This window comes from Vicugna pacos, chromosome 17, assembly GCF_048564905.1.
Source record: "Vicugna pacos chromosome 17, VicPac4, whole genome shotgun sequence".
NCBI classification, from domain to species: Eukaryota; Metazoa; Chordata; class Mammalia; order Artiodactyla; family Camelidae; genus Vicugna; species Vicugna pacos.
In genome coordinates, this window is record NC_133003.1 from 19,190,765 (window position 1) to 19,215,364 (window position 24,600).

Genomic DNA, 24,600 nt, shown 5'->3' on the forward strand with positions numbered 1-24,600 from the left:
TGATGCAGCCCAGTGGGTTTTCCCACCCTGGTTTCTCTCCGTGTCCCTCTCAGAACATTCCAGATAAGGTCTGCCCAGGCATCCTGATGTGTGAGCAAGGGCCTGCTGGCAGGCAGCCGGCCTTACCTTACACTGATCCAGTGGCGTGTCCTCCGCCTCCCGGAAGACCACGCTGAAGGAGATACTCTTGGGGTCGGAGGAGAAGACCCAGCTGATGGTGAGGCCGGCCTCGGCCACGGTGATGGGGATGAGGCTGTAGGTGCTGGACCTCACGAACAGCTCCCTGTTGCCTTCCCCGAAGTTGGCGATCTCTTCCACTGTGAGGGGTAATTTTATCCTACAATACAAATGCAGAGAGAGACGTAAATAAAGTGGAGAAAGCATTTGAGCCCACTGGCCAAACGCTTCTCTGTGGCTGAGAGGTGACCCTGGAGGCTCTTGGGAGGATGACTCCTGGGTCACCATGACCGACATGCTCGGTGATGGGAGGAAACTTGATGTGCAGCTCATAACAACAGATGTTTCCTGAGCTACGTGCCTGGCATAGCTCCAGGCACTGGGGACACAGAAATAAAAACTATAGATGACAGTCCTTGTCTGCGAGGAGCTGGTGTGGTCCCCGCAAGCCGGCTGGAACAGAGAGGATGGACTGGCTGCTCCGCGCCCCTCTGGACAGGAAGCACGTGCCCTGCCGCTCAGCTGTCCACTCTCTCCCCTCCATCATGCTCTTCCCAGTTCCCTGCCTTCCCCTTTTACCTACTTAGCACCAGCAGAAAGCACACTCACCATCAGAAACCTCCTACCCTTTCGGTCGTCCCTCTTTTTGGTGGAAATCTGGGGACTGCTGCAAGGTTCCAAGCGGGCACCCTGACTTTCCTTAAGCACAAACACCACAGACTCTTCAAGGCAGGGTAGTGTGATGGCCTTGGGGAGACGGCTTCTTGGGGTTCTAACTCTCTTTGGGTGGATTAAGAACCAATTCCAGAAGTTTAAATGGTTTGGGGACAGGGAGTTTCTCTGCGGGACACAGTGTCCCATTCTGGAGAATGGGAAATGTGGAGCTAGAAGGACCTGGTGCTGGTACCTGCCTCACTTCTCATCTGCCGCAGGCCCGACTCACGTTCCTCTTCTGCAAACAGGGACAACTATGCCTGCCTCATGGCCCAGGTGAGGATTACCTTAGAGGACAACCCGGCCCTCTCGACTGAGTGGCGCCCCATCCTGTCCTGAAAATCTGTCTACACATGAGTAAGCTAATATTAAAAAAGATGAGGAAACTCGATACAGGTCGACACAGTTCCGATCCAATTCCACTGCGTTTCTACTACACCAAACTGCTCTTCATGGAGAAAAAGATTATTGTCCCCTTGAACACAGGGGAGGAAACTAAAACTCAGAGAGGGTAGGCAACTTGCTGAAGACTGCACAGCAAATGAGTTGTGGTGCTGAGAGTTCTGTCAGCTCCACAGATGCGGAGGTGGATGGAAATAAATACTCCCCAAGTTGTACAAATAAGATGACTAATCAATGACTAAAAAGCCAAAACGCTCTAAGGAATAGCTCTGATGGCAGGTAATTCGTGAAAATCCAATTCCAAGGGACATTTTTCCATGTGTTAATTTAAACTTTATTTCCAATTATGGTACAAAAGGCCTTGTCTAACTAATATTTACAATTTCCAAGAATCTGAGAGTAGGCAGAGGGGTCCATTTTGGAAAAGCGGTCTTTCTTGTAACAAGGAAATCTTCCTGCACTACTTACTCTGTCAGGATGCCCCACTGATGCGGGTCATTTTATAATTTTGTGTTCCAGAATTCTCCCCTTGCACCCAGTTACTTGGACTGTGCCTTTAATCTTTTTTTTTTTTAAACCTTTCTCCACCTCATCTGTTCAGTGAGAAGACAATACTCAGTCTCACCAAAGGAGATGTTAATAAAAATAAATCAGAGGTTTGCCATCTCGGCTCAAATATAAGCTTCAGTAAAAGAAGCCAGTTGTCTACAGGACTCACATCATAAATGTAAATTCTACTGGTCTCCCTACTTCTGCCCCTGCCCCTCCTTAGTCATTCTCCACAAGGCAAACAGAATGAGCCCTTTTCAAATGTAAATTAGATTAAGTCACATTTCTGTTCCAAACCTAATTCTGAAGTTCCTATTTCCCTCAGATTAAAAGCCAAAGTCCTCACAACAGGCAAGAAGCCTTGATGTGACTGACATGAGCACTCTCTTTCCTGCTCTCTGTTCCAGCCACAAGGGCCCCTTCCCTGTTCCTTGAACATGCCAGAAACCATCCTGCCTCCGGACCTCTGCACCGACTGTTCCCTCTGCTTGAATGCTGTTCCCTCATATATCTCCATGGCAACTCCTTCAAGTCTTATCTTCTTAGAGTCACTCTACTTAAAAGTGAACCTCCTTCCCTCACATCCTACTCTTTGTTTCTTCTCCAAAGCAGGCACCACCTCGTAACACACTATATAATTTATTTATTTACTGATGTTTATTGCCTGTCAATCCGTGCTGGAATGTAAACTGAAGACGAGGGCAGGAGTCTTTGTTTTGTTCACTGATGTACTCTAGGGACCTAGAACAGTATCTAGCACATAGTAGGTGCTGAGTAAGTATCTGTGACTGAGTGACTGAATTTATTCAATGACAGTAATGCACTCATGCAGCCATTGGTCATAACACTGGAGAAAAAGAAGGATGTGGGGAAATACTCATACAATATTAAGTTTAAAAAGACTATGAAATAAAACGTAGGGTATTTGTTTCTGTTGGAAAATTATGTTTATTAGTATAAAGAAGACTGGAAGGACATATACCAAAGTGGTGTGTTTATCTCTATTTCCTGATTTTCTATAAGAAAAATGTATCACTCTTACAAAACGAAGTTATTTTTAAAGAGGAAGAACACAGGGCACGGAGGTGAGGGAAGAATGACTATAAAGGGACAGGGGGAACTTTCTGGAGTGGTGGAACTTGACAATCTGAGCCCTAGACTGGGCAATGGAGAGGCCAGGCCTCTTCCTCTGGTGGCCCTCTTTCCCAAACTTGACACCCCGGGAAGCCCAGCTCAGGAACGTGTAACTTACATCAGTTCTCCCGACTTCAGCAGGCAGATTTCAGCATCCTGCCCCACAGGCATGTCTTCAGTGTCCTCAGGGGTTAGCGAGTTTGATGTGGTGTCTCTGAAATGCCAGAAACGAGAACACAGCCCGTTAGCTATCAGCACACAGGGTCCCACGTCGGGAGGCTGATAGTCTGTAAATGGGAGGAGAAGATGGAACCAGATGGACTCTAGGTTCTGCTGGCTTGAAAAGGCTGTAAGTTTTAAAGGACTTGGAGAAGGCATTTTACGGAGCCCACTGGCTGGGAAAGAGGAGGGCTCCCTCTGGCCGGCAGCTCCTGCCCTCACCCTTCCCAACTCTTCCCAGGGACGCTGCAGCATGAACATGTCCTGAAGTGCAGGTTACCACCAAAGGCAAGCCTCGTCACTCTCTGCTCCTTCCCCTCCCCAGCCCAGCCCCCATCCAAACTTCTCCCAGCCTAGCATCTCCCAACCACTGGTTTCCAGATCCCTCACCGCCATCATAGAAAGTCAGTGTGAGAAGCAGCTCAAGACCATCTAGTCTAAACCCCGCTTGACGGCTGGGGAAGAGGAGACGGGGCCAAGGCCACTTAGGCCTGCCTTGTTTCATTTGCTTTCATCCTTAAAGTGCAAATACCATAAATGAGAATGATAATTAAAATACGATGGAACAATCTCTGAAAACTGTGATTGGTTCTCTCACTTCTCCTGCATAAAGGATGAAAGATGTCCTAATTCCCTCTCCTCTTCCACTTCCCCACCTCTATGACCATCACAACACAGACAAACCCTGATTACCTGCAAGTATTTCAGGGTAGGTCCCGCAGACCCTGGCAGCCCTGGCTGAGGCCTTGTATGGGGGAGGGGAGGAGCAAGGGGGAGGGGTGTGCATGGGCGGGTGATGCAGTCTTAAAGGTAACGATTAGGGACACAGTTTCCTTTCACTGGCTTTTCAAACTATGGGTCATGAACCATTCAGTGAATTGTGAATCAGTTTAGTAAGTTATGACGAATATTAAAAGAAATAAAATATAATAGAAAATATCAACACATTTTTGCATCACCCTGATGTGGTAAGGGTAAGTACTGTTTTACGAGGCTCTTGTCTGACTTTACGTCTACACACATACACACCTGGGTAATCATGTAAAATGTATTTCTGACTGTGGGACGCAGTAGAAAATATTCAAGAAACTGTTGGAAGATGTCAAAGGATTTTGAAGTTTGAGAATGACAGGGAACAAAGGCAAGGCCAGTAGAGGGCACCCTATCTCCTTTTGTTGCCATTGAGGCGTTTCTCTCAGGATGCGAGACAAACTCCTGCCCACAAGTGACATCCCCCTCTCTTGCTCTGGCCGTGGGTGCCTACTGCTAGCTACGGTGGCCTCTTGTACATGATGGCATGTCACCCCTTCCTGGCCATCTGAGTTTCCGTACCTGAGCCTATGGTCAGTTGAGCTGAAGCTCAAATTCTACAGAATTAAGACAAAACTTAAAAGCTTGGCTCCTTGGTTGCACTAGCCACACTTCACGTGCCTGGGAGCCACAGGAGTTAGCTGCCACTGTGTCGGACAGAGCCAGATATAAGACACGCCTGTTGGCCGAGAAGGTTTGATTGAACAGCTTGCGTTTGGAAGGAAAGGCTGAGTCATGCCACAGACCACAGTCACTGTGAGGCTTGGGTGCATCCTTTCATTTTACTGTTAAAGTAAATTCCTAGTAGTTTTCCTTTTTGTCAGTGGCTTCCTTTTTGCCTAAAAACCAAGTGAAGGAGAGTGCTTCTGGGTTTGATTTCTGATTACTTGGTAACACGCGCACCCCCTGCCTGTCCTAGTGACGGACCCTGGGGCACCGTTAGCAAGCCGCACCCATCGCCCTGCACCTCCGGTGAGGCTGCTTTGCTGAGAGGCCTTTTACTCATCCTCCACAGCCCCCATCGCCCACCACCGCCGGGTTACTCTTCTCCCAGCTGCCGCTGCTCCCCCCTGGGCCCTGGAACCATCCTCAGAACAAGGCTCTGGCTGGACAGTGTCAGGAGCTCAGAGTCTGACTCTGTGAGAATCCGCAGCAGGGACAGCTGCCACGGCCCTTTAACTCTCCCCCCGGTTCTGTTTAGAGAACGTTTACATATTTCAGGAAAAAACCCAAGAGACATGATTGGGCACTTGCCCTTAAGAAGTTTAGAGTTTTGTTTCAAAGAAAAACGATGAGCACAAGCTGGAAGACAACAAGAGGCACTCTGTAAAGTGGCTGAAAGAAATTTCTGGCCCCCAAACTGTGAAAGGCTCCACACCTCTAACTTAGTTGCAGGTTTTCCACTAAAGAACTTTTCACTGGAGAATGGTTATGACAACACATATCACCCCCATCTCCTGAGCATGCGCGTGAACATGGTCACGGGGGGCCCCTGGCCGAAGCCTGGTTCTCCCCACGGAGGAAGTGACTGCTGAGAGAAGAGCGCGGCTGAGCCAGTGTGTGTGACAAGGCTCAGGCTCTCCTAACGCCATCCCGTGAACTCGTCCCAAATGACACAGTTGGCTCGTCCCTGGGAAAAACTCATCTCTCAAAGCTTAAAGATTCCAAAAATGTCAGACTGGCTCACTCTGAATGGATTTCTTGTCTCAAGAGATTGCTTTCAGAAGGCTGGGTGCTGTGGCCCACCTCCCCTTCAGTGTCTGGTTCAGCCCATTCTCTGCTGATTCCAGCCAGGACAAGCAGGGCCGGGAGCACTGCCTGAGTGGTGTGGGTTTAGGAGGCAGAGTTGCATCAGTTGTGACAGACCTGTCACTTAGAAGCCATCTGATCCACTGGTCTGTCAATGACAGAGACCTAGGTTTGTACCCTGGAAGTGGCAGTTGTTAGCTGTGTCTGTGGGGCTGTTCTTTGGCTATGGTCCTCTGTATTCTCATCTATAAAATGGGGTAATACCTACTTTCAGGGCTGTTATGAGGATCTGGGCTGTCACACATGCTGGAGCTGCACACACACACAGAACCCAGTCCAGAGTATCGACTTTGCACTGACCCAGACCCAAACTGCTCCAAATGGATGTACGACTAGTGAATGAAATAATTTTAGGGTATAAATGCCACCATCTTCCATGGACTGCTAGTGCCAGACCTGCTTATTGCTCCCCTTAGGTTTACAAAAGGTTTGCAAATTAAAACTCTCTCCAGTCCTGGCAGAAGAATAAGTCCCTGGTCAGGCTGCAGGAAGTGTGCAGCATCAGTGCCACTGCTTCATGTCTTTGACCCCCCAAATTACTCAGGTGCAGGCTGGTCATGTGGATTCTGACCTGCAAAATTGGGGAGGGCTGGGTGTCTTATCATCACCAACCGAGGTCTCTTAAAAATTACTCAACGGAAACAAGAACCACATTACAGAGCGGTAGAGGCACACATTGCTTGAGCAACCTGCTCTCTGGAACAAGCTGACAGAGCATCTCTGCTGGTGAGTCACTTGTCTTTCTCTTTATAGTTAGAAGGCAGGGGCTAACCCCAGGTTGGTGGGGCTCTCAGAGCTCTGTCTGCAGCATGGTTTGGTGTCAAATGCCCAGGCTTTCGGGCTCAGCTGTTCTCGGTTCAAACTCCATCTCTACCATCTGCTGCCATGAGGGTTAGATTAGAAAATGACAACCTGGTTCTGGGCACAAGGTGCTCTGCCCGTAAGATGGTACCAATAGAAATGGCACAATCAGACCCTCCGCGGGAGATAAGGAGAGTCTAATCACTGTCTGTGTTTATTGACTGACTAATCTCTTTTTCTATTTTTCTTTTCCATTTTATAAGACGGGCTGTTATCTCAGAATAGGGTTTATTTTCTTTTTGCCATATAAGTCAATGTACAGCTAAAGCAACTTTGTAAAATACAGAAAAATATAAAGGAGGAAGGGGAATAGGTCACCCCTGATTCTACCAGCCAGAGATGAACTGCTGATAAAATCTGGTCATTTTTCTATGTTTTAAAAAAATATAGTAAAAATCATATAGCTTGCCACAGATTCTTAAACAAGGTCCAGAGTACATGGAGCAGTGGAATTTATACAGTTCACGAATCCCCAGAACTGCAGGCATGTATGTACACTATTACTGAGGGAAACTGTCTGCAGCTTTCATGAGGTTCTCAAAGGGATTTATGATCAAAGAAGGTTGAAAAATCACGGTCAATTTTACATTCGTTTTGTCATCTATTTGTTGTCATGTAGCAGCCGTTTTTTTGGTTTTTGTTGTGCATATCTACTTTGTACTTAAATTATTTAGAGCAATTTTAATGTGTTGTATTTTCCAAAATCATTAATGGAATTTCCTAAACATTTCAGTCATATTCTATTTTATGTCTGAATTAGACTTTGCTTATTTATTTATTATCAGACATGTATACTATCTCCAAAGTTGTGTATATTACTTTCTTTTTAATTTTCAGAAATCAGCATAGGACTTTGGTTGTAGGAGATAAAGAAAGGCATGGTTTTAACATTTCTGGAAGGGGAAGTACAATTTTTTAATACTCTACCTGCGCAGAACTGTGCAGTTCCAATCTGTTAAATATCATTTAAGTTTACCACTTACTACAAATGAATTTGCATGGGCCCTTTGAAGAAATTGTGATGCCAGCCTAAGGATGCAGCAACAGCCACGATAGGAGAATTTTTTTCTTTTTTTTAAGGCAAGAGCAAGTCAAACAATAATGGAGGTCTGACATAACTTTCAAGGAAAGTAAAGCTGCCTGTTTCATATTTAAATGATGAAAAATACATTTTTGTCTCCATGTGAAGCAATAACACACATACATCATCTCACCTACTTAACCAAGCAGCCCAGAGCTGGTGGGACTCCATGTCTACCGGTGGCCTATCACTCTCAGAGATCTAATGCTCTGTGGTCTGCGAGGAGGGACTTTTCATGGGGCAATCTTAGCCCAAAGGCAAGGTCCTTTTTTGGAGAGAAAGGGTGCTTTGCCCCCAGGAAAGACCGAGGTGGCAGCACCTGAGCTGACATGGTTTCCAGTCAGAACCCAGCATCAGGAAAAGAAAGGTTTCTGAGGAGCTCAGAAAGGAGAGATCATCTTTCCCTTTACATGCCCCGTCTAGTGAACTGATATTTTGACGTTGTTAAACCAAACGCCTGCTCTTCTTAAAACATCTCCTTGAGGCGCCAGCGGGATATAGCACTGGGTCACTGGAAGAGCCACTGAGGACCTGCAGGTCCCGGTGGCAGGGGCTGACTCGGCCCTCTGAGGCCAATGCTGCCCCTGCTCCCACACCACTGACTGCATCACCCCTGTGCCCTGTCCGTGGTCCTCAGCAGGCTCACATGGCCAGGAGAAGGGTCAGAGGGAAGGGATAACCTAGATGAGCTGGTCCTGCGGGTGAGAAAAACAGCTATTTGGTCTTGGCTACAAGCAGCCCCACTGAAGGCTGGCCACTGCCTGGCTGTGACAGCTCACCCACCTGACATCCTATTTATTAAAGAAGCCCCCTAGCCCTACACTGTCAGACATAAAAGCTAAAGCAACGTTCCCTTCAGGCGAATCTGTCTTTTAAGAGATTCCTGAAGATCAAAGACGTCTTCAGGAAATGAGGCCAGGAGGGTGGACTGTCACACTCTGCGACAGAGGATAAAGGGGAGGGCTGGGGCTGGGAGCGGGGAGAACCACCCGGTTCCCTGGTCAGGAAAGCCACCCAGCCAAAGTTGCTCCTCCACACCCTGTTTCCCATCAGGGAAGACACGGCAGGATGGGGGCACACCCAGGCAGAAGGGGCCTGTCATCCCCAAACACCTCTTGGTCTCCAGGAGTCTCCATAATGGTGGACCCCCTGGAAGGGGGAGACTTGCTTTCGCTTTTGCCATTCATTGTCCTGGGGTCAACTTCACAGAGAATGGGGCACAGGCTGGGGGGCAACTGCTGCGAGGGATAAAGACAGGCCCTCCCCACCAAAGAGCAGCACAGCTCTTCCAAAAGGACACTGTCCCCATTTCACCACTTGGGGGCCTTTGTGTTCAAGACCATTTAGCACAGGACTTTATGGAATGTGCGTGGGGTTGGTTATGTGTTGTCTCACAGACGGGGCAGATCCTGAGAAGTTTAGGGCTAAAGAAGCGTCCCTCATCCTGTCTGAGCACTTCCCCCTTGGAACTAGCTGTCCCCAGTATCCTGGGCTGTGCTGTTACTGAGCAGAACAGTGGGTGGATTTAGGAGATGACTACCTGCCCCATAAATGAGGGCAAGGGGACAGTGGGAAGATAGGAGGTGTTACTCTCCCGCCCCAAATATAATCCCTGAGGTTTGACTCCTAGGGGTCCACCAGAACAGACACCATGGACGAGTACGATGACTATGCAGAGTACAGTCTCTTCAATGCTTCCAACGGCAGCAGCCAGGACCACAAACACTTCCTGCAGTTCAGCAGGTTCTTTCTGCCCTGCATGTACGTGGTGGTGTTCATCTGTGGCCTGGTGGGGAACTCGCTGGTGCTGGTCATATACGTCTTCTACCAGAAGCTGAAGAGCCTGACAGACGTGTTCCTGATGAACCTGCCCTTGGCAGACCTGGTGTTTGTCTGCACTCTGCCCTTCTGGGCCTACGCAGGCATCCATGAGTGGGTCTTCGGCAACATCATGTGCAAGATGCTGCTGGGCATCTATACTCTGAACTTCTACACGTCCATGCTCATCCTCACTTGCATCACCATGGACCGCTTCATGGCGGTGGTTCGGGCCACCAAGGCCTACAATCAGCAGGCCAAACGGATGGCCTGGGGGAAGGTCATCTGCTTGTCCATCTGGGTGACCTCCCTGCTGGTTTCCTTGCCGCAGATTATCTATGGCAAAGTTCATTACCTCGACAAGGCCATCTGTGGTTATCAAAACGCGGAGATTTCCATCATGGTCCTGGCCACCCAGATGACCCTGGGGTTCTTCCTGCCACTGCTTGCCATGATTGTCTGCTACTCAGTCATAATCAAGACCCTGTTTCAGGCCCGAGGCTTCCAGAAGCACAAGTCTCTGAAGATCATCTTCCTGGTGGTGGTGGTGTTCCTGTTGACCCAGACGCCCTTCAACCTCGTGAAGCTCATCCGCAGCACAAGCTGGGAGTACCACACCATGACCAGCTTTCACTACGCTATACTGGTGACCGAGGCCATCGCCTACCTGCGTGCCTGCCTTAACCCTGTTCTCTATGCCTTCGTAGGCTTGAAGTTTCGGAAGAACTTCTGTAAACTTGTGAAAGACGTTGGCTGCCTCCCTTACGTGGGGGTCTCTGAGGACACTTTCAGGACAACTTCAGCCTCTCACAATGCAGAAGCCACCACCATGTTCCAGATGTAGGCCACGCTGGGCCTTGGAGAGGCTGCTCACGAATTCACAGGAGCACAGCTGCATCCTCTGGACGCCTGAAGGAAGGCTTTGTGCATAGCACTCGCACAGGGAAGCTCCCGAACGCTGCAGCTGGGGCAGGTTTCTCGTCAGCCATGGACAGATTCTGCTCTCTTCTTTTACACTTGGCCTCAAGCTCAAGGGGAAGTCTGCAAACTGCAAGGGCTTTCCTTCCTCTACCCTGAGAATACTGACACCAGCAAATGATTTGTGACTCTCAAGATCCCAGCTCTCCTTCACTGGGACTGGGACTGAAGGCTGAACAGGGGGACATGGCCAACAAAGGCCTTGATGCAGGTGACAGTCTGGGCTCCCAAGTTCAGAAGATTCTTCTGGCTACTGGGAAGCAGGGGAGATCAGGGCAGCCATGAAAACAAGTGCTGGCCCGTATAATTCAGACCCCAATTACCAGGCACCGATGGACATAGGCTCAGGGACTGCCACACCTTGGGGATTTGACTTTTACATAGCAGATGCTTTATGTTTTCTTTAATCCTGGAAGGACTAGCACCAGGGAATACGAATGGGCCAAGGCAAATCAAGGTGGGCTAAGAATTCCAGTGGGCGACAGGATGCCAGAAAATGTGCAAAGCAGAGTTTAAGACTGTCATGAGTCTAAGCAGCACTTCTGAAATAGATTCCTGGTGGGTTTGCCCATTTAAAAATTGAACTATGCAATGCCACACACACTCACACACACAAACGCACACATACAAATCATACATAAATGTATATATAATATACACACATTCATATCAAACAGCATATGATTTTTGTGAATAACAAATAAAACTTTTAAAAAGTCTCTGGACTGCTTTCATTCTCGGGCACAGTCTACCTTTATGTATGTGCCTGAATATACCAAGAGTGGTCACGTGCAGGCTCAGGGCACAAGAAGTAAGTTAAAGCTGTCAACTCTCAGGGCACCGCTCTATCAGTAAACCACTGCTAACCTGGCTCCTTCACTGTGGCTTCCAACCTCCTGCCCAGAGTGAGAGGTGCGCTTGTTTACCTCGGAGATGTCGTCACAGGATGAGGCAGAGTTCTAAATGTCAGACACTTGTTTGCGCATGTTTATTAGGTCCCAGCAACCTGCTCAACAGGCTTAAAGTGGTCTTTTTGGCTCACGCATCACAAAAATCATTTGTTGAAATATGGAGAACCTGCTGACAACAGCTAAAGAGGGTGCTTGGGGAGGTGGGGTGGACGGGCTTAACAGTGAGGTTTTGCGATGTGGATAGACCTGAGTCATGAGCTGGTAAGACTAGCTGGTAATCTCTTACTAACTTTCACTTTGGTGAAACACGGACCCAGCAGTAATACCTCTCAGGGCGGGCGTGAGGAGGACTTGAGGTAACGCTCACAAAACACTTAGCACGGTTTGTATTCGTGGGTAGACGGGCTTCCCAGATGGCAGTAGTTGATATTACTTCTCTCAGGAACTAGCAACACAAAACATTACCTGCCTGTCTCTCTGAGCTGGGGAGGTGTGGGAGGGTTTGCTTCACACCTCAGAAGTGCCTGGCGCAGTCCAGCTGCACACAGGCTGACCTTGCAGGGCCCACGGGATCCCATTGACTGCTTCTTAACATACCTAGATGCACCCACAGGGAGGGCTGACTGGGGCAGCTGATGTCCTTTAAAGTCCAACGACCCCCATTTCTGGGCTCTCAGATGTCAGCCTGTGACCCCTCAACTGATGAAGCACATTCTTTACTGGGCATATTTGCCCTAACAAACTAACAGCCCTAGGTAATGCCTAATCTCACAATAGCTCAGGCTGGCTTATTTCAGCCCACCTTAACAGAGTCTTAAAACCCATGGCCCTTCACAGACCCTAAACCTTTACGTCACCTACAACCAATCTGAGTCTTGTGCGCAAGCCGATCAGGCACCTTGTGACCCGACCTCATAAAAGACCCCCAAAACCAGCCCTTGGTGCTCACACAGGCGCCTCTCATCTGTATGGCCCTCTGTTGTCTATGGCAGTGTGCGCTACTGAACTCTTCTTCTATTCCTGTACTTTATCTCTGGTAAATTCTTTTACCACCCTACGTCACCATGCCACTGATGGGCTGCCCACAACAGGCTGCTTTACTGTACTCAGACTGCCCTGTGCTCCTCAGATACCAAAATCTGCCTCTTCCTGGCAACAAGGCTTTTACCTTGTTTACACTGGCTTCAGGGGGATAGTTTTGGTTACCTTCCCCTGTGTTGTCATCTTAATGTCAAGTCCTTCTGGCAGAGGGGCTGCCAGCCCCTGACTTCCTCAACAATGTCCCAGAACAAGAGGCAGAGGCCCTAACTGGGCATGAAGGAGCCAAGAGTCAGGGAGCCAGGGGCCCTGCGGCCTCTCCACACGTCCCCACAGAGGAAAGCAGTGTGGTGTGATGGGAGCAGGGCTCTGGGCTGACTCAGACGCTGGCTCAGTGAGAGCCCCACCACTGTGTGTCCTTGGGCAAGCCCTTTCACCATCCACACTACTGGCTGAAGACAGTCCTCCCTCCAGGAGTGCTTGGGAGGTGTGGGCAGTGCACTCCGAACCAAGCTGGGGGCGGAGGGCCATGGCATTAGAAGGGTAGCTCCTGGGACCACTGGGTTCTCCCCGACCAGGTGCCTAGTGGGCTGAGTCAGCCTGTGCCCCATCCCAGGCCTAATATATCCTTTCTCTCCAGGCTCCTTGCAAAAAGGTTTTGCCCAGGCCCTTCCACAGCTTAGGAAAACCTGCCCGCCTGTCCCCAGGAATAGCACAGCAGCTGAATCTTTCTTCACCTTCTTCCCAGTCACTTGTTGATCCTACACCCTCTGGGCCCTCACCTGCTACACTTAGGAGCAGATACCATTTCCCCAGTTCCTCTCCTGGGTACACACCATTACTGGCAACTGACACTGGCACAGCCCAGGCAGGTTCAGAGGGCTTTGAGGTCTTGACTTCACTCATCCACATGACAGCCCTGTGGAGCACTATCTCTCAACTTCAGACCTGCCCTTCTCCTCCCCTTGGCTCTCCCCTCTGCTCACACACACTAGTGCAAGATGGAAGAGGCCTGCAGGGTGTGGAGGGGGGTGGGGGAGGGAAATCCTAGGGGCAGGGGCGGGCTAGGTGTGGACCCTGGGTGAGTCCAGTCTGCCCTCGGTGTGGCCTCAGGGTCTGAGGGCAAAGAATGTGCTCCTCCCCAACCATGTTCCCTGCCCTTGCAGGCCCGTGGGCGGGATGGTTAGAGGCCACTGATGACTACACCCCCGAGACGTGGTGAACACAGGGTGACATTGATTCCAGGGGCTACCTGGAGCCGGAAGCCCGGGAGATCTCAGTGCGCATTCTAAACTAAGGGAATAGTGCTGCAGGAGAGAAAAAACAAGCTGCCCCTACTGGAGGGGTGGAGGCAGAGCAAAGAGCACAGGGCCCAGGAGTGGCCAGGGTGCTGGCTCTAGACCTGTCCTCTCAAGACGGCACCCCCAGTCGCTCGCTCTCGTTTTCGGAGACGGCGTGCACCCTATGGAGTGTGTATCTACTTTTACTTTAAACTAAACTGCAGCCCCTCCCAGTGCTGTGTGGCCTCTCTGGCCCTCTGACATGGCCTACACTCTGTCTATGGAGTGTGATCTCTCTCTGAATTAATCTTTTACTTAAAAAAAGAAAACAAACAAACAAAAAACAGATAGCAAGACAGCACCCCCTTCCACGTGCCCAGTCCTTCATGATCTGTACTAACTCTCAGCACCATTCCGTAGGAGACCTGGCACTATCATCCCGTGTTCCAGATGAGGAAACTAGTTCAGAGACATTAATGCCTGCTGCCAAAGCTCACACAGCAGAGCCAGGGCTTTGACTCCAATGAACAGCCTCTTTCTCTCCCCTCAGATGCTGGCTGACAAAGGTTTCATGCAGCTGATGGCCTAGGATACCTACTAGCTCTGTATTCATCTGGAGGTGGGTTAACCCAAGTGTGAGGTGGCTTCTGAACCTTAACCATCATCATCATATCCTGTTCTCATTTTGCTTTTGAGGTACCAGGCATCAGTCTCTCAGTTGGTGACAAATCCACCACAGCTCCCCAAAGCACACTGACCACAGAGCACCTGCTCTAAAGCAATTCCTGGCAAAGATGCTCTGTGGGTCAGGGACGGTCTCCGTGCATGAGTTTGAGCTCAGTATCTTCCGGGAATCAGGTGTGATTTTCCTTGGTGAAGACAACTGAGCTACAAGGTGTGAAGGACCAGGGCCCACAGCAGTAGACACCGCAGTGTGGCTCCTGACCCTACAGCTCAGGGAAAACACCATGAAAACAATGCACCTCCACGGACAATTTCCTACATCATGTCCATTCTCCTAATAACCCCAGGGGGTGGGTGCCACCCCCGTCTCTTAAGATCCGGACGAGGGAGGGAATGAGTTCAGGGCTGTGGGGCCCAAAGCGATGGAACCTGGAGGTGCAGACCAGAACCAGACCAGGCGTGTCTGACCCTGGAACTTAAGCTCCTTGTGGCCACAGTCTGCTTGTCTGGAAATCAGGAAGTGAAGCTGGGCCTTGAGAAGGCCATGGCTGATGGAAGCTAAGCAGAGGCCAAGAGACCCCAGGCCAGCCCTGCTGCTGTTGGACAGAGCTTCATTTGGTTCTCTGCCTGCCTTGGGCCTGAGAGCAGCTGGCACCTGGTCATGGAGATGGCTAAGGTGGGCCTGGGTGATGGGGGAGAGGGCTGTGTATAGGCACGTCTGCAGGGTCCTGGAGAATATGACCTTTTCACCTGAGGTGATCGACTGTGCTCCTGAGCCACTTTTGGGGGCCACCGGGAGGCTGCTTAGGGATCTGCAGTGTCCCACCAGGTCTCCCCAAGAGCCTGGGTTCTGAGACCTGTTCCTGCCCCACTGTGGCCAGGAGGGGCAAGGCAGACAACTGTGTTGACCCTGAGCATGTGCATGCCGGGAAAGGAGTGGGCAAAGGAGCAGGGAAGGTGGACAGGTTTTTGATGTACAGATGGGGACATGGGGACCTCGAGAGGAGCCATACTCCCAAAATGAATCTCCTGCCTGTGGACTGGAGGGAGGGGTTCTGGGTGTGAAGCTTAGTTTTGATGCTTATAGTCACCTGAACTTCAGCAAGTCACCTGGCCTCCTGAGGCTTTAGCATCTTGACCTGGAACAAGGCGATCATGATCCCTACTCCTTGAAGGGTTAGGTAGGGACTGAGTGAGGTCATGTGCAAAAGCAACTATACAGGGAAGGTGCTTTTAACAACACTGCCTCCAAGCAGCCTCCTTTCCCCCAGATTAGGAGTTTCACACGGTTCAACCTCTCTAGGACCACATCCTACTTCAGACTTGCTGATTTCTTTCTCAAAGTTTCTTGTCAGGGATGCTTACACAAATTCAGGCTCTATATCTGCCACACTTTCTCAGACTCTTGATGGTTTTGATTGGTCTTAAGCTTAGGAAGAAAAAAGACAAAGAAAAAGCCACTGGAGACACAGGGGTCTGTCTTCAGCTAACACGCAAGGAAGGGGTGAGATGGAGCAGGCCCAGAACTGACCTAACTCCTAAAGAGATGGAGTGCGGGGACTGCAGCCTGTCTGTTTGTCCGTCCGTCAGCCCTGGATCTGCCTTGGAGGCCTCGGGCCGGCATGCTGGCAGTTCTCTTTCACTGCAGTGCTTCCTGATTTCCCATGTCCGAAAACACATCTATTGGTCAGCAGTCAGAAGACCTGTTTTTGTTCCTACTGGGAAAGGGGAAGGTGAGGGGTGAAGAGAAGGCGGGAGCTGCAGGGGGCACTTTCTCACACAGGTAAGAGTCCAGCTCTCAGGCTCTGGTCCTGCTCTCCTGCTCACCTGACCCCCTTCCCCCCTGGCTGGGAGTCGAGGAGGCACAGCCAGGGAAGAGTTGCCAGGTGACAACGGCACAGTGTGGTTTAGCGCAAATGAAACGGAATGTGCCCGGGGGACCACTGGGCCGTGGGGTTCGGGGAGAACGCTGCAGGCTCACATGGCAGGAAAGGTTTCAAGGCAGTGTTTCCGAAAGGAAAAGAAAAGGCCCACGGTCACAGAAGTAACAGTGAGCATGGGCTATCTTGGGTTGGGTGATGGGGTTGGCTTGATCCATGAGGGTACAACAAGGCAAGTTCAGTCACTCTCTAGTAAAGAGAACAGAAGAGTACAAGACATACACTTGAGCCTAAAATCTCCTGTGCTGAGAGCCTCACAAAGGTTAAGTGCATCTCTTCCATGAAGCAGAAATCCTGGATGATAAATCTGACAGATCAATCCCAGCCCTCCTCTGAGTTCTGGGCAGGAAGAGAGGAAGGAGATCTCAATACAAGTCGGCAAGAGCATCACAAAACTCCCCAGCTGGATGGAATGTGGGTCAAGGAAAGCCTGGGCGTGGGAGCCTTGTCAATTCTCCCTGGAGCGTCTCAACAGGTGGTGCTTTGCGCAGAAACTGCATTTAAGCCAGACCCCAAGGGCTGAGAAACACCAAGCGAGGCTGCCATGGAGGGGAACTTGACTTTTCCCATGGGTCCCCGGCTTAAACACAGCGTCTCTTGATGCTGTGACACTGTGTGTGGTTACTTCATATACTTAGAAAGCAGGCCTTGCAGAACTCTCCTCACAAGCCTTGTTGGAAAAGCCCTGACCCAGAAACCCGAGAGGGCCAGTGGAGAGCTGGTGTGAAAGGACCCCCCGTGCCTGATGCTGTCCATCTGTGGCATCGGGAAGGTTCTGTGCGCCTGGGTCACTGATTGAGAGCAGCACAAGCTACTCGTGCTGGGACAGGGCACAGGCTGGGTATGGGGGAAGTCCTTCGGGCCCACAGAGTGCAGGGTCACAGACTTGCCTGTACCTGTACTGCTTTTAGAACTCTGGGCTCGTGGGGGGCTTAGCTGGAGCTCAAGGGACTTCTGAGAGGAACATCCATCCGAGACAACTGACACTAGATCCGAGCTTCCTTTCTTGTGGCACAGTTACCAAGCCAATGAGTGGTTCCAAAAGATGAACGTGGTTTTTAGAGTAGTGTGTTGCTACTCTGAGCACTGGAAGCAGGACAGCAAGGGTTACTCCTATGGGCTGAACTGTGCCGCCCCTATGCTGACGTCTCAACCCCTAGTACGTCAGAATGTGGCTGGTTTTGGAGACAAGAACTTTAAAGAAGTAATTTAGTTAAAATGAGGTCAACACGGTGGGCCCTAATCCAATCTGCCTGGTGTCCTTGTAAGAAGAGGAAGTGAGGACGCAGAGAGACACCAGTGCTGCATGTGCATAGGGGCACGACCATGTGAAGAGACAGGAAGAGAGCGGCCATCTGCAAGCCAAAGACAGAGGCCTCAGGAAACCGAACCTGCTGGCACTGTGGGCTTCGACATCCAGAACCGTGGAAAATAAATGTCTGCTCTTTATCACCCAGCCTATGGTGTTTTGTTATGGCAGCCTGAGCAGACTAATACAGCTGTGCAAGCCAAGAAAAGCCTTGATGGAGACGCTGAAATCAGGAGGACCACTGACAGACACACCCTGGAACTCGCTAACGGCTCAGCTCCGAGCCCTGGTGCTCCACAAGGGCCACTCCATCCCGAGCACTGTCCTGAGGCACCTTTCCTCAGGCAGACACAGCCAATCCTGCTTCCAAGCTTTCCCAATCCTTCAATATGACAGCACAAGGCCAGACATTTAATGACTGCTCAGGAAATGGAGGTGATGTCTACTCACTGTTCGGCCACATTTGGCTCAAGAGAATCCGTTTCGGTGGGTGTTTCAGGCAAGGAGGAGCCGGACTCCTGTATCTGGCACAACTCCTCATCTGTGATGATGTCAAACACAGCGTCGTCGGGCGGCCTGCAGTCTGTGCTTGCACCTGGAGCACAGAGGCAGGTTGGCAGAGAAGAGGAACACACAGTTACTCATGGGGTGCAGAGGGAGAGCGGCTATGCAGGACGAGCCACCAGGGAGCACTCGAAGTGCTCACTCAACTGACAGCTTTCTGTCCAGACGGCGAGAAATGGTTGTTGGGACCAGAAAAGCAGGGGAGAGGACTACAGACGAAACTGAATGCGCAACGTAAATGATTCCTCTGAAGCCTCTTACGCAAGGGCTTAGGAAGGTTTCAAGCTCTCACATATTCTCTAAGGCTCCTTATTTGGAAGGAAAAAATTTTAAAAGCCTATCAAAATCTTATCAGCAAAGAAGCTGACAAAAAGGTAAACACACTTCCTGCTGCTGAATCCCTGCTCCATCAGATGCAGACATCTTTCATGCCTCTTTGAGAGCATGGTTCTGTCTGACCTGCATTTTCACCACAATCCGCTGGCGAGTGGGAAGGAACCTCCCCCCGCTCAGGGAGCTGCAGTAACTACTACTGTGCTTCTGACCAGGAGACTCGTGGACGACTCTGTGGGCTGCCCACTAGGAAGGATGCAGTGTGGAAGCTGCTGTGCCAGTTGTCCCCCCAGTAAGCACTCTCTTGCACGTGATGGAAAATGTGGTGGCAGGTCTGAGACAAAAGGAGGAAAGACCGAAAGAAGACAGACAGACAGACAGACAGAGGAGGAGACAGGAAATGTCAGAGATCAGAACAAGTAATGACAGTACGCTGGCACCGTGCCACCCTCTGTCATCACTGGAACATCCATCAGTAAGCCAGGCAAGGGGAAGATTCCTGGGCTGTTCAGCAAGGAGAAAAGTTCATGTGAGTTATGAGTTCCCAGTGGGCCCTGCTATGTGGCTAATGGGACAGGCCATGCTTTAGAAGGAACATTCTTCCTCTTGTCTAAAGTCTGCAAGATGGAGGGCTTGAGGCATAGGCTGAGAAACAGGACCAAGGATTGGTTTCTTTCCATAGACCCAGCCACACTCCTGAATCTGCCTTCCGAGGCTGGCAGAGGGAAGGAAGGGGGAAGGGGGAAGGGAATATGAACAACAGGGATCTAAAATGATGCCCACTAAGAGAAATCAAAGGAGACTTAAATAAACAGAGTGCTATACCATGTTTGTGGATTATAAGACTTAATCATGTTAAGATCAATCCTCCCCAAACTTATCTAGAGATTCAATGCAATCCCAATCAAAATATTAAAGGATTTTTTTGTAGAAATTGACTAACTGACTCAAAAATTTATATAGAATGGCAAAGGACCTAGAGTAGCCAACAATTTGATAAAGAACAAAATAGAGTATCCACTCTGGCTGATTTTAAGACTCATTATGAAACTATGATAATCATAACAGTGTGTTATTGGTGAAAGAAAAGGTACATAAATAAATGGAGTGAAATAGAAAGTCCAGATACCAACCCACCTATATAAAAGGCAACCGATTTTTAGCAAAAGTGCAAAAGCAATTCTATGGGAAAAGAATAGACTTTTCAACCAATGGTGTTGGAACGATTGGCCAACCATATGTAAAAAATGAATCTTTGGGCATAGCTTGAACTATATAAAAAAATTAACTCAAAATGGGTCATAGATTCAAATGAGAATCTAAAGCTATAAAACCTTGAGGAGAAAAACAGATCTTTGAGTCCTTGGGTTAAGCAAAGGTAAACATGATACTAAAAGAACAGAAAAAAAATCAATCCATAAGGGAAAAAACTGACCAGACTTCATCAAAATTATAAACTTCTCTTTAAAAGAAAATTTTAAAAGAGAGGCTATCAATTGAGAGAAAATATCTGTAAAACATATATCTGATAAATAACTCATATCCACAACATATAAAGGACTTTCATCTCAAAAATTCAAAAAAAAAATACTAATGATGTGCAAAGTACACCTTCCCATCCCTGAGCAGATCTTTGTATCCAATATAAGTAACAGGGCCTGCCATCTTCCTTGATGATCCAGTTAAATGAAAGAGGAACTAACATATTTCTGAAGGCTGGCTGGCCTGGATCCAGGCAGAGGCCAAGGAGGAGTCCAGGGGACCAGCTGCAGGAGGCAGTGATGTTTGAGCACAGGTGAGACTCAGTTGCCCCTGCCATCTCAGCTCTGTCTCCCTGGTGCTCTAAGTGCCCCAGAGGGCAGCCTAGGCTGGTCTGCAAGGCTGTGCTCAGAGAAGCAGCAGCAGGAACAAAATCCCACTTCCTTTTACTAAGCTGAGTGGAAGGACATGAAGGAGAATACATCTTCCTTGGCTGCTAAGAGAGAATGTGAGCTCCAGGGGAAGGATATGCTCAGATTCAGCTCCTGGCCTTTGGTTACCCTGGGAGAGAGGGCTGGATGCTGGGGCTAGGACCCTGGGAGGCAGTGTTTTCCAAGGTGTGGGGTGCGTTTCACTGGTGGTATGTGAGTTAAGAGGTAAACAGACCTCGTGTTAAAAAACACTGAATCATACCAGAAGGAAGTTATTCCCTTTTCAATTCTCTTTTAATTCTAATTACATCAAAAAGAAAGTCTCAAATGGGTGGTACTACCTTTTTGGTGCCTAAGTTTGGAAAACATTGAATTAAGCTGGTTCCAGCTAACCAGCCACAACAAAACAGAAGTGGGGGGTGGCACGTGGGGACACTGAGCAGCAGCAGGAGCCTGACCTTGGCCTCCGGAAGCCTGGAGCCCAGCTTGGGCTGGTGACGGGGTGGGGCTGGGCTCTCCCTGGCTGGTGCCCGAGCCGGTGCTGTCAGGGGAGCCAGGACCTTGGCTCAGCTTCTGGAAGCAGGCCCGACAACAGCGCTCCCTCTTGCCACTGTGCTTGCTCAGGACGTAGTTGTTGCAGCAGTAGTAACAGAAGATGCGGCCACATATCCTGGGGACAGAATGGGCATGGGCTGTGAGGACGCCACAGCACAGGCCTCACGTGACCTGTTCGGCACCGGAGCTGGGCTCTGTGCTGGGCTCTGGACGCTACATGTCTGGTCAGAGCTGCCTCTGTCCCCACCCTAGGGTATGGCCTTAAGATCATCTTGTAAGATTCCAAGAGAGCCATCCTGGTAAGCCCAGTGGGACAAGGTGTTATCTCCTAAGGTCCTGAAGGCAGGCCAAACCTCCCCTTCCCTGACACTGTGAGGCAGGTGCCCATCCCACGCCTCTGGGGCTGGGCCTCTAGGAGACCACCCCCCCGCCCCCCTGTGCTGACGATCTCCATCTGACCCCAACCCAGCCCAAGTGCCATTCCTGCCTGCCCTTCTGTAGGCCCTGGGGGGCTGGGGTCTTTGCTCTCTGTGTTCCTCCAGAAAAGTCCCAGCCCCTGCTCTCTCTGGGAGCCGATAAGGCTGTTTCCCCTCCAATTCCTGCAGGCCAACAGAAGACAGAGAGTTGCTGGTCTCTGGGTGCTCCACATCCCTGTGCGCCCCCTTAACTCTGCCCACACCCCTGTATTAGACTCTCTTCCCATTCAGGGATCCTTGAGTGTCCTGCTGGGACCCTACCTAACACACTCTCCTTGACTGTTTCCCTTGAAACCAAAGGCTAGATGGTCGGCTGTAGTGCCAATGCCTGCCATGGGCCCCTCCTTCAGAGCCATCTGCTCTGGTTCTGGGCCCTGTCCGGTGCTGCCTGCTGACCTGCAGTGGTGCCGCCGCACCATCCAGCTGAACTCCCGCTTGCAGTCCAGGCAGTGGTTTGCCTCTGTGTCCCCAAGCCACCTCTCCTCAGCACTGAGCTTCTGTTGGAATTCCAGGGCATCTGACTTCTGCCAGAGAGCATCCTTGTCCCTGGGCCAAAAACGCATTAGAAAAACAGAAGAAGGAACCCATGAAAGCAATAGAACTATCTCTGGTTCATTTCAAAAAACTGCTTCCGAGCTTCCCAAGACACAAGGAGAATTCACTTTTATCTTGGAAATAACCCCTGCTCTAGGTCTCCTGTCATCCCGCATTAGTCCCAGACTCAGCAGACAACACACACATCCTTATTTGACACCACATATGCAAAGGCACAGGGGAGGCCTGTGATGTCTGTAGAAGGCTCTAATAACTGCAAAGAGCTGCTGGCATTGAGCAGATCACCCACTGTTCAGGCATCTAAATGACAGTGCATACGGCCACTGGCAGTTTAAGCTGTCACGTGCTGCCATGGTTACAGACAGTCCACGTGTTGTGTTGTGAGCCCAAGGGCATGAATAGACTGCCCACGTAAGTCTTAAATGTGCTGGGGATCCTTCAAGTTTTTATGATTTGTTTACATAACAATTAATGGAAAAGATTCAAACTTCATCCTGAAAATCTGTCGGGATGTAAATCTCCCCTACTCCTTAGAGAGATGGCACAGCCACTGCAGGAAGCATGCAAGACTAAAAGAAGTGGGAGGCTTTTCAGGAAGGTCTGGCAGCGTCCCGATATGCCCAATGCACCGGGGAAGGTGTGTATACAGACTTTCTTATTGCTGCTAATTTTGGGGGCTCATGGCTTCTGACACGGGAAGGTTAGTTTGTTCCTGGATGGAATCCCAGCTTCCAGCCTGAGGGTTAATGTGGCTCCAGCAACACCTCAGCCACTGATGACTAAAACCAGAGCCACTTAGGCCCTGAGAGAAACTGGCTCCATCACCAGCTAGGAACTCCAAGTCAACCACCGACCTTTCCCCTCCAATACAAAACCAGAACATGGACTTGACTGGCTTTGGAAGGATGTTTGGGATTGTCAGGAAGCAGGAAGATTCATTCTCTGGACCAGCATCATTTTCCTATCTGGTCCACAGCTTGTCCTTTCTGTCCCTAGGAGGCTGGGCCCCCACACCCTTGGAATGTGGGAATGCTGTCAGAACCTTGGCTTTTCCATCACAAGCCTCAGGAAGGTGTCTGAGCTCAGAGGTCACAAATGCCTTGAGTTCTTAGTCTGCAAACTCATGACATGTGGCCAGAGTTTTTAAGCTTCCAAATAAGTTATAATTTAATATTATAATTTCAGAAACAAATTACTACATTTAGGCATTGCTTATACACAGATGCTAACACTGCAAAGAAAGGGCTAACCAGATCTTACGTGGCTCTTGAAGGAAAGACCCAAAACTATAAACCAATTCTATGAAGTGTTATGGACAAAATTTTGAAACAGTCTGAGTAAGCCTCTATTGGAGCAGTGGTTTTCAACTCTGGCTCACTGATGCCTGGATCCCATTCTCCAAAATTCCAGTTTGGTTGGTCTGGGTGGGGTCTGGACCTGGGCATTATTTTAGTAGTTCCCCTAGTGATTCTATATGCATCAGGGGTCAGAACCACCACTCTGGGTTTAACTGTCAATTTATAGGAAACACAGAGGATGGAAGAGTATGTTAAATGACACCACTGGGATGCAATCAGCAAAGCCTAGGCTATGGGAAACTACCAGCTGAATGATCTGGTTTCCTTCAAAGTAAACTGCAAAGGAAAAAAAGAGAGAGATGGTGGGTAAACCATACACTAAGTAAGAGAGATCTAAAAACACCTATCGCCATGCAATATATACATCTAATTTAGATCCTAATAAGAAAAAATTATAAGCAATTGGAAAAATTTCAAACTGACTGGATACTTGAAGATGCTAGGAATTAGTTAATTTTTAAGCATAGTAATGACATTGTGGTTGTTTAAAATAGAGAATCCCTGCCTTGGAGAGATATGCACTGAAATATTTGCAGATGAAATGATGTGATGTCTGGAATTTGCTTTAAAATAACCTGGGGAGGTGGGGGAAATGGATGGGGCCCTGGATGAAACAAGGCTGACCATGCCCTAAATAATGTTGAAGCTGGGAGACAGGTACACAGGGTGCATTATGCTAACCCATTTTTGTGTTTTTGAAAATTTCCATAGGAAAAGCTTTAAAAGAATTTGGAATGACTTGCCAACATTTAAAAGTCAGGCCAATTTCACATAAAAATCCAGATTTCCACTTTCTCTTAAGAAGTAAGGTGATCTGGCAACCCTGGGCTCGGAGCCCACATGGCAACAATCAGCAGGAGCAGAGCAGCACACTGTGTCCTCCGGCTTCTCCAAGCCCTCTCCTGGCCCGGTTCACACACTTACATCACTGTCTGCTACCTGTAGGCACCGGAGTTTGGGACCCCAGGCACTGGGGAGAGTGAGATGGAGGAAAAATAGCGTGAAAGAGGGGCAAGGGAATGGAGAAGTCCTTGAAGATATTAAGCATCAATGGTCATCACTCCTGTGGCTGAGATTCTGAAAACAACTAACAAAGCAACATGAAAACAGGATGAACACTAGTGGGAACAGTGAA

The 24,600-nt window shown here is 49.5% G+C and overlaps 2 protein-coding genes across 5 annotated transcripts in view; one reads left to right on the forward strand and one right to left on the reverse strand.

The window, feature by feature from the left end:
• The window catches only part of FYCO1 (FYVE and coiled-coil domain autophagy adaptor 1), a 68,951-nt gene that overhangs the window by 12,155 nt on the left and 32,196 nt on the right, over positions 1 to 24,600 (reverse strand). For all 3 annotated transcript variants that reach the window (XM_072941119.1, XM_006200780.4, XM_072941120.1), the window contains exons 12-16: positions 21,949 to 22,098; positions 20,980 to 21,191; positions 18,165 to 18,309; positions 3,095 to 3,190; positions 127 to 337 (exon numbers count right to left, since the gene is read on the reverse strand). In XM_072941119.1, the coding sequence (XP_072797220.1) occupies positions 127 to 337; positions 3,095 to 3,190; positions 18,165 to 18,309; positions 20,980 to 21,191; positions 21,949 to 22,098 (814 nt within the window). The remainder of the gene's footprint in view (positions 1 to 126; positions 338 to 3,094; positions 3,191 to 18,164; positions 18,310 to 20,979; positions 21,192 to 21,948; positions 22,099 to 24,600) is intronic.
• CXCR6 (C-X-C motif chemokine receptor 6) lies at positions 6,473 to 11,224 on the forward strand. 2 transcript variants are annotated; one of them, XM_006200717.4, is made up of 2 exons: positions 6,473 to 6,540; positions 9,387 to 11,224. In XM_006200717.4, the coding sequence occupies exon 2, from the start codon at positions 9,408 to 9,410 to the stop codon at positions 10,416 to 10,418; it is 1,011 nt and encodes a 336-aa protein (XP_006200779.1). In that variant the 5' UTR covers positions 6,473 to 6,540; positions 9,387 to 9,407; the 3' UTR covers positions 10,419 to 11,224. The 2 variants fall into 2 exon arrangements, with proteins under 2 accessions (XP_006200779.1, XP_072796892.1); XM_072940791.1 differs by lacking the exon at positions 6,473 to 6,540 and adding an exon at positions 8,683 to 8,884.